Source organism: Vigna unguiculata, chromosome 3 (genome assembly GCF_004118075.2).
Source record: "Vigna unguiculata cultivar IT97K-499-35 chromosome 3, ASM411807v1, whole genome shotgun sequence".
Classification (NCBI taxonomy): Eukaryota; Viridiplantae; Streptophyta; class Magnoliopsida; order Fabales; family Fabaceae; genus Vigna; species Vigna unguiculata.
This window is the reverse complement of record NC_040281.1, coordinates 59,854,729-59,870,151: the sequence shown is the minus strand read 5'-3', so window position 1 is coordinate 59,870,151 and position 15,423 is coordinate 59,854,729. Positions and strand designations below refer to the sequence as shown.

The 15,423-nt window shown below is 29.4% G+C and overlaps 1 protein-coding gene across 1 annotated transcript; it reads left to right on the top strand.

The window, feature by feature from the left end:
- Positions 1–10,829: 10,829 nt before the first annotated feature.
- Positions 10,830–14,271, top strand: LOC114176603 (cytokinin dehydrogenase 3-like). The gene is made up of 5 exons (XM_028061686.1): positions 10,830–11,574; positions 12,137–12,264; positions 12,929–13,204; positions 13,428–13,696; positions 13,789–14,271. Exons 1-5 carry the CDS (start codon positions 10,950–10,952, stop codon positions 14,096–14,098), a joined length of 1,608 nt encoding a protein of 535 aa, XP_027917487.1. The 5' UTR covers positions 10,830–10,949; the 3' UTR covers positions 14,099–14,271.
- The last annotated feature ends 1,152 nt before the right edge of the window (positions 14,272–15,423 follow it).

Genomic DNA, 15,423 nt, shown 5'->3' with positions numbered 1-15,423 from the left:
ACTAAAGTTGATGCAAAAATGTGTCAAACAGTGTAAACAACTCAAATGTTATCTTAAATTTCGTTTGAAACGTTAAATAAACATAACAAAATATGGTTAAAATGACTAAATTCACACAATTTTAAAGTTGAATGACTAAATTGGACTAAAATTTTCAAAAGAGACTAATTTTAATTTTCACTGTAAATTTAAAGATAAAAAACATATTTAACTCCTAAATATATCAAATTTTAAATAAAATATATATATAATTTCGTATTCACAAATTTAAGAATTATAAATATGTTTTTTTATTGATGAAAGTGCGAAATATGATGAGAAGAAGAATAGTAGAAGGGTAATGTGATGTGACTTGGCAATGGTAGAAGATCTGTTGGTGGATGCTACTAGGAAATTTCACTCGTCACCCTTTGGTCGTTGGGAAGGGAATAGGCAGGGCACTGGGAAACAGATACCCACATATAGCCTTTCCCTTCGAATTGACATTACATCTTTCTCTTCAAATTCTTCTTCTTTATCAAATTCAGTTTAAATTCCACATCATAAAACTTACCTTTCATGTTTTTGACCATAGAATAATGAATTATGTAGACATTTTACCGTCTCTAATCGTTTACCGTAAGCTTTTGGACTTTGAATAAAGTTATATACTAAAGTTTTCTGACGGAACTTGTACGTTTTCTGCCGCAAAATTCCAAAGACAACTGACTCATTACTTTCCTTTTTTATCTTCCTCCAAAATTTTAACTACTCTTTCAACCACATTTATAAACCTAACTCATTATATCTATAAATAGATTCACTTCAATTATTTTATTACATTGCATCCCATCCTATCTAATATTTTACAATCTTATATAAATTATTAGGTCATGCTTCTCTCTACTAAACTTAAAGCTCTCATTAAAATTATTAATCACTAATAACATACTTATTATTAATTTAAGATATTTTAAAATCTTCGATAAATACAAAAAGATAAAAAACATCATTGATGTTTTCTAGATTCGTAAAACTCACATTCTAGAGTTGTAAAAACTTCGTTTAATCCTCAGTAATTTAAAAACAAACTTATGTTAAAATAATTTTTTCTTGTAGTAAATTAAATATTTTTTTAAATATTAATTAATATAATCTATTCTTAAAAATAAAACTTTTAAAAAATATTTTTTGCAGAAAATATAAATTTAGTTAGTCTAATAATATTAAAAATATTATTAGATTAAATAATGAATTTATTCAAACCGGTTTAAATAGCTAATTAATACAAAGAATGCCAAATCAACGCATTAACGTATTATAATATTTTTATTTGCTTTAAAAAATTAAACATTCCTTGAATTTCAATTTAAGTAAAAGTTTAACATCAAAAACTCTCCCACAATTTATATATTTTATTTTTGTGATTTTACTGCCAGACCTACGATTTTTAACATATCTTGACATTAAGGATAAAAAATCTTCAACATGAGATATGGTTATTAAACATGTGATCAGTTTAACAATAATTTTTTTCTTTTACTAGAAATGTCAAAATATGTTTTAACATGTGAGTTAATCTGGTTCATCAAGGGTTCTAGTTGAATTGGATTGAGATAAATTCTAATGAGTTAAATTGAATTTAGTTCACTTATTTCACGGATTCGAGCCGGGTTGAAAGTCGATTGATACAATTTCATATTTTCTAATGTTAGAATGTTGCTCAATAATATTTGAATAATTTGAATGTTTAATTAATTTGTTTATCAAGTTATATATTTGATACTTCGATCTTTAACTCTTGTTATGATATTATTTCGAGAATTATATAAATTTTGATCCCACTGTTATAATGCAATAAATATATAAAATAATTTGTAAAAAGAAATTCATAAGTGAGTCAATCCACTAACCTACCAACTCATAATAATTCAGACCGAATTGTAAACTTTTGACTCACCAAAGAGTGAATCAAATTAAACTAGTTATTTTCAATTCAACTCGTAGTGAGTCGATATGAGTCAAGTTGATTCACTTTCACACTCCTATTTGTTAGGTCCAACCAAAAGTAATTGTTTTGGTAGATTATAATATTATTTTAAAATTTGAGTTTGAGTTGTTTAATCTTAATATGTTATTAAAGAAGAGACAGTTGGTTTTTACTTGCCATCTTATTGATAATAAACATTTTATCAATTCAATCGATACAAGTTAAATATATTAAATGTTTTTATTCAAGATGTACATGGATTAACAATTTCATATTTCTATTTCTTTTAATAGAACTTCTAAGTTAAGTTGAAAATTAAATCTTAAATTAATTTATTTTACAATATATTATATTAATTTATATTAATATAAATACAATTGAGAATTATAACAGAAGTAAATGATTTTAATAGTTCTTTTCGATTGAGAATTTAACTTCAGTTAAAATCTTGCTTGAGGATACTTATAATTGATAGCTTTAGGTTTCCGAGCGTTTGTAATAATTAAGAACAAGTAAGAACTTGAACTCGCTTATTGTTAGACAATGAAAGAAGAGAAATATCGGAGAAAAATAAATGTAAAATGTGACAAAATATTCAGTTAATTAAATAAAGTTGAAAAATGTTAGAAATCTTAAGTAGTAAGTTGAAAGTCTTATATTTATTTTGATATACTTAGAAAAATAATATATTTTTTTTCTACAGTCACCTAAAATCTATGTAGATTTCAATACAAAATTTGTAACAAGTAGCCTCTTCAGTTGTGCATGGATTACTTAAAAACAACTTGCTAAACAACTAGTAATTGCCGACAGCTATGGTTTACTTTGATGCATGTTTTTAATGTTGGTGCGTGACCATAATTTTATTCTCCAAATCTTAATTTCAAAAGTGAGACATTATAACATTGTCGTATTTTAAGCTCATTTTTCAAGACAGGATTACATAATTGAGAGAAGATTGTCACAGACTGTTATTTGTTGCTTATGAACTAGATTAGGTGAAGAGAGAGAGTAAAAAATGTTTGGCTTTTAAAGAAATTTGAAATAATAAGGTGACCTGATCAAAAGAAAATAGACTATATTAGCTGTGAAAGTATGTATTCTAAGGGGTATATATGGGAGAAGAAGAGTGAAAAATATTTTTTTTCAACGAGATAATTATTGAAAAATAAAGATGGATATTTCAATCTCAATAAAACTCCTTATAATAATAGGGTTTTTCTACCAAAATATGAACATCGGAAAAAAATTATTTTGATACAAGAGTGTAAAAATAGCAAAATTTGGTAGAGGACCAAATAGACTTCAATGATATAACAAAATGATTCATGTAAGACTGTTAGATAGGTGTTAGGAATTTAAGTGTGATTCTAAGTCTCATATTGGTTAGAAATAAGAAAGTAGAACACTATATAAGAATAAAGACTCATAAATTCGTTATTGTCTTAAGATTTTGGATTGAGAGTAATGTCAATGTCTTATGTGGTTGAACTTAAATATTATTGGTGTTGTATTACCTCATGAAACTCCTTCTATAAACCTAACATTTGTATAAAATTTTGACTCACTCAATATAAATTATGAGATTGAGCAACAAAAATTATTTGAGTCGTGCACCATATGTATAACTAGATACAAATGATATATAACCGTTTCTTCTCAAGTGAAAATATATACTTTTAATTAATAATAACAAATATATAAATATATTGAAAGAAACAATTGGCTTATCAAATCCATATTCAAAAAATATGTATAATAAGAAAAATAAAATAAAGACTTGTCACCAAATACAATATTTCATTCTAACTAAAAATTTTCTAATATTACATCTCTCATCCCTTTTCTTCACCCACTTATATTGACCAATAGAAAAATAGACATTTATATGTATGTTAAAGAAAAACACGGCAACTTTTTTGTCAATAAATTGAAGCAATTTATCACTACTAAAAAATTTATATTTTTTACAAATTTTGTTTTAAAAAATTTTTCGTAGAAAATACTTACAAATTTTATTGTGAAAAAAAAAATTTGTAAGAAATTGTTACTAATTTTTTTGCAAAATATTTTGTATAAAACACTTTTTACAACAATTTTTGTAGGAAATACTTACGAATTTTATAATTTTGTAGGAAATAATTACCCACGAAGGAAGTACCTACGAATTAAGATTCTTAGAAAATATGACAGAAAAAAGTCTTTTCTTGTAAATTTATTTAAAAAATTTAAAAGAAAAATCTTATGTAATATAAAAACTTCTAAGTGTATGTTGATGTTTTATTGTACGACATAACTTTTTTTATATAGAACCAAAGCTTCCTCTTCATTTCTCATTACATGAAAACTGTATAAACATTTCTCAAAGTTAGGGTTTGATATCCAACACGGTGGTTGTTTGGAGATTATTTTTGTCTGTGATATCAACTTTTACAAATTTCATGATAGATGTTCCATTCACGTACATACATACATATAATGTAGAGTGCAGCACCTTTTTTGTGTGTTATATGGATGCATGCACGAGTTAAGTAGTTGAGTTTATTATGAATTGGCTGGGTAGAAAATTCAATGGCAGGGCCCTTAGGCATGGAAGAATATGACCTTATTGATTTGGTGTTTTGTATGTTATTAATATCCGATCCCAAAAGAGTGAATTGGAAGCAAGAAAATTGTGAGTTTAAAAGTGGATGCTTGCTTAAAGAGACACCGAACTGGTCACTGATAATCATAGTGTCCAATACTCATTAACATACTCAAATTCAGCTCTAATCATTACATTAGGTGCATTAGTTTCCATGCATGTGCATGAATCAATCTTAAACAAATTCCATCTCTTCAAACATTCTTTTTGAGATAATATCTCACTTTCAACACTCAAGAACAATTAACATTTAAAACGGGATTAACCAAATTAATCCGTGTATAGAAAATTCTAAATTATTTTTAAAAATTACACACCCAATTGTTATTTCAATTCAGTTTCTGAAAAAGGAACTGCTTCTAAACTGAACTGAATTACAATTTATGAGATTAGAAGATGTGCTTTAAAATAAATAGTAGTTCAAATAATTTAAAATTTTAATTTAATCAAATGTAGTTTAACTGATAAATCACTTCTAAAAGTCTATTCAATCTTTACTCGGCAATGAATTAGCGTCATAGTCTAATTTTATATATCAAATAATTATATTTGTGAGCAATATGTTACCTGTTAAGACAGTTACTTTTTTATAGATGTCTTTGGGTTTATATTTAATATTTTTTGAAAATTAGAAATTATTTAATTAACAAATAAAAAATGCAAAAAGGTAGATTATTCTTATAAGAATATATAAATTAATTATTTTGGGAGTTATTGAAAACTCCTAATATCCAATTTCAATTATCATAAATTTTAAAAAATTCTTTTCATGTATAACTTTCCAAATGTATGAAAATATACTTTCATTATATTCTACTAGTTTGAAATTATTTATTTTCAACCACACAGAGGGAAGGCAAACACTTAGTCTTAATATATATATATATATATATATATATATATATATATATATATATATATTTTCATGTACTTGATATTTATATTGTCTTGGGTTAAAAAGAATGGTGGAAGAGATTGTGGGTTTAATTTCTTCTATTGAATTAAAGAAAAAAAGGAGGAGCCCACCCAGGAAGTTTGGGTCTGATTAACTAGTTGATGAGGCGGCAATAGCTTACCAAACTAGTATGAGAGGATGATCAAATATACTAAGACTGAGACACGGTCCAAACTCCAACAAGAGGCAATAATTGATATTCATCTTCTCCCACCACAATACTTTGATTGGCCTTTGAATTGACAAAAGAAAAAGAAAAATCCATGTGTGATAAGTGGTTTATGTGATTTGAGTTTAAGTTTTTATTTAAAGGATTAAATATGTCTTTTTGTTAATTTAGTAAAAATTATAATTAGTCTATATTTGAAATGTTAATCCACTTTAGTTCTCAATTTTAAAATTACGTGAATTTAGTATTATTTTCAATAAAATTTGGTTAAAGATATTAAATTTATACATTTTTAAATATTGAAAACTAAATTGGTCTAAAATTTTAAAAATTGACTAATTTTAATTTTTAGAAAAAATCAAGAAAAAAAAGATATTTAATCTTATTTAAATTAAGAAAAACTACAAAACTAACCAAATATGACCTGAAAACTGCTAAAGTAAAAAAAAAATGTAAATGTATTGATGATGGCATCGAAAAAGAAAGATTAAAAAGTATTAGTATTGACTTTTGACATATTACGAATCTGTAATGAAATTCATTAAATTAAACCAAATGCCTCTATGCGTAATATCTATTAGAAGTACTCCCATTGCCAAGCAGGGCATATGTGGAGCACAAAGATTTTTTTATTTTGATTATTAATGTAATTACGCATAAAAAAATTATTACACTTGAAACCTCTTGCTCTGCTTGAAAAATCTTTCTCCATTAATTAATGCATAATAACAATTGTTAATGTATAAATAACATTGTTATTATAAAAACTAGTCCAAACATTAGGATTATCGTCAACGTGTATGTATTTTTTAAATATATATAATATTATATTAATAGGTAATAATATTATAATGTTATTAAATTAATATATAAAATAAATTTATATTTATTAATAAAAGTGAAATAAATGGAAAAAATATTAAAAAATAATTATTGATGAATAGGAAAAGAAAGGAGAGAAGATTGACAATTTTATAGCTTATAGAAAACATGTAAAAATAAATAACTGTTAACTTTTAAAAATTTTACAAATAATTATAATGTAAAATTGAAATTATGAGATGTATACACAAAAAATATAATCCTCATTAAATATAGTTATAGATTATAACAATGGTTATAATTGATGTGATTTATAACAGCTTCAAAAATCCACCATATACAATTTTTTTTTCTATTATTTTTGTTTATATGATCAATAAGATAACAAATTTTAAACATATAAATGATATTATAAGATAAGATTGTTGAGTATTCAAGTATGAGTCTAAGTCTCATATGGGTTAAAAATGAGAAAGTAGAATATTATATAAGGATAAAGACTCATAAATCCATTCCATTGTCTTAAAGTTTTAGATTGAGAGTCGTGTCAATACTTTATGTGATTGGACTCCGGTCTCATTGATTTTGTATCTCTTCAAGAGTAAAACCCTATGTAAACCTAACAAAAATTATAATAAATAATTATTTAAATATATAAATTATATTTTATATTTATCATAATAATAATAATTGTGAATTAAGATTATATATTTTTTAAAAACACGAGACTCCTTTCCTTTAAAATACATATAAAAGGAATGCATCGAATAAAATAAGCGATCAAGAGAACTCTTTTTTAATGTGCAAAAAGCACATGAAAAAGTGTATGAAAAAGAGAAAAGATACAAGAAATCATGGGAACTAGACAAAATCTTATTAAGAGAAGAGAAAGGTAGATAAACCAAATCTTGGAGAATTCATATCCTATAAAACTATCACCATACAATAGAATTGTTTGAAACATCAATATTTTTTTTTTCAGTGTTTATTAAATTTAAAACTAAAATTAAAAAAATTCAAGATTATTGAATATATAAAAATAAGATAAATATGTAACTCAATATGAACGATAAACTTCTAAACACCCTGTCAAGGAAAACTGATTTAAGACGTTATCATATCAAAAAATACTCTAACCCTAAAAGTGCTATCAAATTTATAATTTTTGAGTGAATATATCGCACTAACTCTGCAATATTCTTGACAAGAAAGTGAAATCTAATTACAATAAATAGATATTGTGCCGACTTTGGTGTATAAGTATTGACTTATATCTATGTTTTTTTTTTCCAACAACTTTATAATGAGTTATGGAGTGAGTCCATATGATATATATATATATATATATATATATATATATATATATATATATATATATATATATATATATATATATATATATATATATATTTGATACAAAATTGCACCATGTAGTACGTGCACTACTACTACTACCAGCTTTTTGTTTTTCTATTTTCATAATCTATCCAAAATAAAAATTGAAAGTAACATGTGCAAGAAATGAGAATATAGTAGGTCCCTCCCTCCCTCCAGTATACATATATATCATATTTTGTATGATGATTTTTCTTACCAGAACTTAGATGTAAATTTTATCAACTATTTCAATGAGAACGTTTCTTTGAACTACCTTTTGTCCTATGCATATAAAACTCAAATTTTAAGAGCTTGTTCAAAAGAAACAAATCCAATATCAGACGAAGTTTACTGCAACAAGTTTGATTATATTTATATATATGTAGAAAGTTGACACTGTGTTATGATTTGTTTTGATTTTTTTACCTTTGTATGGGTCATCAGAAAAAAAAATTGAGTGAGCGATTAACCGATTGAGTGGTTGTGTGGAAGAAGATACGATTTTGATGATAAGGTTGGTTCGAAGCAGGATTCAGAATCTATGAGATGATATGTTTGCAAATGTGAAATGAATATATTTTTGTTTGAAATGCTATTGTTTTCTCGTTGCGTTTGTTTTTGGGACCACGCGATAGATCCCAAAGAAGATCTTGAATATCTAAGAAACAGTCCCCCCTCTACTTCCCATTGCAGTGCACGGCATTGTCTTACTTTGTTTCATTCCTTCTATTAGCATTAACTGCCATACCAAAACTTGTGTCTTTGTTTCTACTGAACCCGCAAAACAACAACTGGTAAAATTTAAAAACCACTTTGAACAAAACGACAAGGGACAGCCCCCTCTCCCCTTTTCATATTTGTCTATGTATAATCTGTGAAGATATGTGTCATATGCCTTTACAAGGATCTATCACAAACCTTAGCTTCCTTGCATATTCTCATCACTCATAGTACGACAAAAAACCGTGTTAAAGTAAGGATATTGCAATTCTCGTTAACTTCTTTATCAATTTCACCAAACATTTCAAAAAGATGCAAAAGATTGTACCATATAAAATTCTGATATATACCATATGTGTTAAAAAAAACAGTAGGTTTTTATTATGTATACCAACACCAACTCTTTCTTTTCACTCTTTCCTTTTATTAGGTAGAACCTAACTAGTTAGTAACTACTACTACTGTTTGAACATGATGAAAAAAGTTGTGTACTTTGATCGATTCAGGAATGTGCGTATGCGTATGAGTTGTTATTTTTTGGTTATTAGTCATGCATGTAGCATTCATCGTCAAAGATTACAATCTTGAATAGGAAGCATTAGTAGAATATGGTTCCACAGAGACTTGCATGGTGGAAGGTCTTGTTATCAGCTGATAGCTCCTCTTACCTGCGTGATCTACAAGTCAGAGATTGTTCATTCAACACCCTTTAGTTGTTAGTCAAATTTCCTTATACAAGTCTTTGTTTAGGAACTCAGATCTCTTATTTGTCTTTGTTTAATTTGTTCAATTTATAGCTACTAATCAACAAAGACCAATCTGATGCATACATAATATATACTTTATATATGGTTCATAGTATTCTGACATTCTGTCAACACAGTATTTACTTTTGTCCCCTTCTCTTATCATATATATATATATATATATATATATATATATATATATATATATATATATATATATATATATATATATATAAATTACTAGCGATATCATGCATGTGCATGGCATGCCGTTATTTTCTTCTCATATTTTTATTACTTTTATACGATGCATGTGAGGGATTGTAGTATTTTTTTACACACATATATATAACATAATGTAGAAGACAGCAGAAGAAGAATTGGTGAGTTACGTATATTTAGAGAGGGGGCCAACTAATTATTAATGATAATGAACATTGTTCTTAATTAGCAATTAATAATGGCACGGAATGGGACAAAGTAAATTTGAGTTGGGTGTGAAGAAATAAAATGTGGAACTGTAGTGAGAAAAACACATTGGTGGGTATAATTATAGTTTCATTTCCCTGCTTGACTTTTCATTGATTACATGTTGGTTTAGATGGTCACAGACAAAATCTTGGCCTGAAGAAAATCCGGTGTCATGTCTCCCTCCGTTCCCATTGTTATTACCCCTCCACCACCCACAAAAGTTGGATGCAAATTAGTTTCTCTCATCCCCAAAACATATCTTAAGAGATCCTTTTGATAATTACCTATTTTTGACTCACTTTCATCCTTAAAATAGGAAATACACCAATACCAAGTGGTAATAAAAAAGAAAAATGGAATGTGTGGTGTGGTGTGGGGTAAGTAATTTAATAATATATATATATTACTCGACCAAACTTGACCAATGTTGGATATCAACGGCCAGATTTCACTAATCCGATTCTGGTCCCGGTAAAGCCCACAAAAATGGTAGAAATCTGTGGGTTCAAATGTTCCATTGCTGGGAATCTTCGTGATACATCATCATTCATTCACAATCACAAGAAGCACGTACGCAAATGTTAATTAATTGTTTTCCTTTTAGTAGTTTCCCCACAATTCACATGAACCTTCACACTCTATTATCCGCTTCCATTTCCATCATATATATACCTTTGAATTTGACACTTTGCCACCCCATTCTCTGCGCAATATAATTTGTAATTTCCCTTCACATATCCTTAATATTTTTCACCTTTTTCGCACTCACCTTACCACTATTTTTATACTTTATTTTTCTTTCTTCTAGATCACATCACTTCTTACGTGTACACTTTTTCTCACTTTCTTTCTTATTTCTGTCTTCCACGATCCATCCCGATATGTATACAGCCCCAATAAGTGTGCAAAACCATTTTTCTATTCCCAAACCCTCTTTTTCTCATGCAAGCTCCCTCATTCTATTTATAGCACCTCCCTTCACCCACTACCACACCACACCACAACACCAAACTTTTCTTCTAATTATCTTCTTCTTCTTCTTCTACACAACTATAGTACTCTCTCTCTCTCCAAAAATGGGTCTGAATTACCCTTCTTCAACCTGCTTCATACTACTTCTAGTAACCATAACCCGTTTGATATACACAGTGGGCAAAACCGAGCAACGGAAAGCTCCGATTCTCCCAGATCTTGACACTGAAAAAATATTCCATAAGCTTCATAATGACCCTGAAACCATTCAAATGGCCTCTACGGACTATGGCCATATCGTGCATGAGCTCCCAGCAGCCGTGTTTCATCCATCTTCCATAGATGACATAGCCACCTTGATAAAATCCTCGTACAATAGCTTTGTCCCCTTTCACATAGCAGCGAGGGGCCAAGGCCACTCCACCCGAGGACAAGCCATGGCTCGTGATGGGGTAGTGGTTGACATGGCCACCCTCAGAAAACAAAGAAATGGGGTTTCGATCAGTGTCTCTAAGGACCCTTTCATAGGTCACTATGCTGATGTCGGAGGGGAACAACTCTGGATTGATGTGCTACATGCCTCACTACAACATGGACTTGCACCCGTTTCTTGGACTGATTATTTGTACTTGACCGTGGGAGGAACACTTTCCAACGCTGGAATCAGTGGCCAGAGTTTCCGCTATGGACCTCAAATCAGCAACGTTCATGAAATGGATGTTATCACAGGTATGCAGTTCCTCCGCAATTTCTCCTACTTCAGTAACTATTACTGTTTTCATTTTAGTGGCCAGAATCAGAGACAATGGCGACCGTACCTGTCATTGTATTTAAGTTTTTCAAATTTCTATTGCCTGGTTTTCTTGAGAGAACGTGTTCGTGTCGAAACTTTGAAAAAAAGAGAAAGGTGAAGTCTTCTTGAGCTGTTTCCATTTTGTCTCTTATGATATGACATGGTGTGTCGTCGTGGATGTTCTGCTAAATGTATAAGATATGGTTTGTTGAACACGTCTTATAAATCCAGTTAATGTGGTTGGTGAACTCTAGAACAGGAATGGTCATTGTCTACAAAATTGGTGAGCGATGGGTTAATTAGTAACCAGGTCCACGGTCATAGTTTTGAATTAACTTTATTATGTTGGTCAAAACGTTTATATTACTGGTCAATTCATTCATATGAAAAGACTTCATTACCAACCTATGGAAAATGTTACCCTCACAATTGATGCATGCATGCATTTAATTAATCGAGCAATTTATGAAACAATTTTTGTCGTGTACTTGGTTACAGGAAAAGGAGAGTTCGTAACCTGCTCCACCCAGAAGAACTTGGAGTTATTCAACGCGGTTCTTGGAGGCTTGGGACAATTTGGAGTGATAGCAAGGGCGAGAATTGCTCTTGAGGCAGCACCCAAAAGGGTACGTTCATAAGAATTGACTAGAATTTTGTCTCGTAGCTTTTCCACCACCAATTCATAGTGACGCCAAATCGAATTGTCATTTTTTTAAGGGTGAATAGTGGCAGTTGTGCATTTCATCTTATGTTGATGTATTAGTCATCCATGATAAAAACATACACAAATCAAAACAAGACGAGTTATGCGTACGTAAGAGTTTGAACCACTTAATGTGGATTTGAAATTGAAAGCACACATAGTATACATAATACGAGTTTGAAAAAACAGTCTTAGATCTCAAGCTATGAACCAATAGAATTAGAAAAACTCGAGTATTATGAACACATTCTTTTTTCCATGACTTGATTAAAACCTTATCTACTTTTATCAAACCAAACAACGAGTGCTCTCTCTGAAAAGACTTTCAAGATACATTCATTCCATGAGACATTAAAGCTATAACACATGAATGCGGATATTTTATAGCCACCACATGTTACAGCCGTATTCTTTTGTTTATCTTTCCAATTTTGATTGGACTAGCGGTGTGTGAGCTCGTGCACATCCATTAATATTCAAACATACATAAATATATACGTGTCTCTCTCTCATTTATTTGATTTATTATATTGTATAGTGGTATAATTAAGAGAGTGTTAATGGTGAATTTTTTTGTTGGCATGCAGGTTAAGTGGGTCAGAGTACTTTATAGTGACTTTTCTGCTTTTACCGAAGACCAGGAACGATTAATCTCAATCAATGGAAGGAAACAAAAGAATGCATTGGATTTTCTGGAAGGGATGCTGCTAATGAACCATGGCCCCATAAATAATTGGAGATCCTCTTTCTTCCCTCTATCTGACCATCCCAGAATAGCTTCTTTAATAACTGAACATAGCATCCTCTACTGTCTTGAAGTGGCCAAATATTATGACGACCAAACCGAGAAAAATGTCGACAAGGTATCCTCTCTGGTCATATCACATTCTAGTTAGATCATATTTCTTTTCAAAAAAAATAACCCCACTGTCCCAACTAGTCAAAAGCAAATGCCTACATATATATGGTGCTGTCATTCTTGGATTACACCTTCATAACCAAGATGCTAAATCTTTATACACAAGATATACTTACAGCAACACTTATTTAATAAATGGTAGTAATAATGTTTTTCTTTGTCTCTAGGAAATTCAAGTTTTGCTCCAAGGGCTGGCCTATATCCCCGGATTTTATTATGAGAAAAATGTCTCCTACGTTGAGTTCTTGAATAGAGTCCGAAGTGGAGAGTTGAAGCTTCACTCACAAGGACTGTGGGAGGTTCCTCACCCGTGGCTTAATTTGTTTATACCAAAATCTCAAATCTTGGATTTTAACTCAGGAGTATTCAGAGGTATAATTCTTAAAAGAAACATCTCCTCTGGACCGGTGCTGGTTTACCCTATGAATAGAAACAAGTAAGCTTTGAATGATGCAATTTTATTTATTTTTTGAATGAAATTCAGAAGAGAACAGTCACTAATAATAATACTATGAAATATAATTCCAGATGGGACGATAGGATGTCAGCATCTATACCAGACGAGGATGTTTTCTACACTGTTGGATTTTTGCACTCAAGTGGGTTTGATTCTTGGAAGGCACATGATGCTCAAAACAGAGAAATTTTGGAGTTCTGTAGGGAAACTGGAATTAAGGTTAAGCAATATCTTCCTAATCACAGCACACAGGAAGATTGGACAAACCATTTCGGTGCCAAATGGATGAAATTCTTAGAAAGAAAACATCAGTTTGATCCAAGAATGATTCTATCACCCGGCCAGAAAATCTTCCACAAACAATTACATCCAGCGTTTTAAATATTCCCCCAATGAAATCAGAAAAAAAAAAAAAAAAACTAAAAGTGTTATGGAGGGAATATTTTTCAATTAAATGGGTAGGGACTGGTGTACATACAATGATGATCGAAACCAAAATGAGTTTTGTATGTTTTTGCTAGAGAAATTAAGGTGGAGTATTGAATTCAGCATCACTTTGATCTATATTATGCTATGTACTTTAGATAGATTAGGTTGGCACAGTCTTATTGTCTCTCACATTCTGTCACTAAACCTGCTAGTGTGGAGAAAATGTGTTGAAGATGTTCTAAGGAGTTCTGGTCCTCCATTAAATGTGTAACGATTCTGTATTAATTTCTTTATATAATTTTGTTTTTGCATTAATTATTTCCAAATATATGTGTGTGTGATTCAAAGATAATGAGCATAATTGTGCCCAAGTTGCATGCGATAATCAAGGTAGATAGATATGATAACCTAAAATTGAAATGAAACAATACTCTTAATTATCTGCAAGATTTTGCCTTTGTAATATGTTCATGGATGTTGGTAACTTAAGCTGCTAGATATTGTACAAGAAGAAGATAAACAAATAGAGACACAAGGCACTACATAAAAAATAATATAGGGTTCATAATAATGAACCTAGTCGTTGATTTTAAGTTACTTGTAGACAGATTCTACGTCTCTCACTTTTTGTGAAGACTTACCACACCACTATACTCCAAAGCACAAGTTGTTGTGAAGGTGCTTTAATTTAATTTGAAGTTTCAGATTTATTTTGACATTTTTTATCTTTCAAGCCAGGGTAAAATTATTAATAAATCCGAAAAAAAAAACGTACTATTCAGAGATTTAGGCTCACACCTTGCAAGTGGGAGTATATATATAATAAGTAAAACACCAAACAATATGCAACACAAAGATGGAATATTAACAAATAATTATAATATATTGAAAATTTTACGATATTATATATATACCCCAATCCTTTAGTTCGACGTGTTAAAGCACAATTTGCATACTTTTGGTGTCTAAAAAGAAGAGATTATAATGAAAAATTAACATTTTTAATCATGTAGAATTTTTACAAACATTTCTGTCCTATTTCAGAATTATGTATATGGTTTGAAGTTTTTTTATCTATTAAATAAAATTTTATTCAAAAAAAAGGAAATTTTCACAAACACGAGTGCCTGATTTTCTAATTATTAGATATATTCATATATGATGCCGTCTTAAATCAAATTCACACAAAAAATCAAACAAAAAAAAAGAACAAGAAGAACACGAGCATTACAACAATTCGACATACTTAAGGAAGAAAAATCAAAACTCTATTAAAA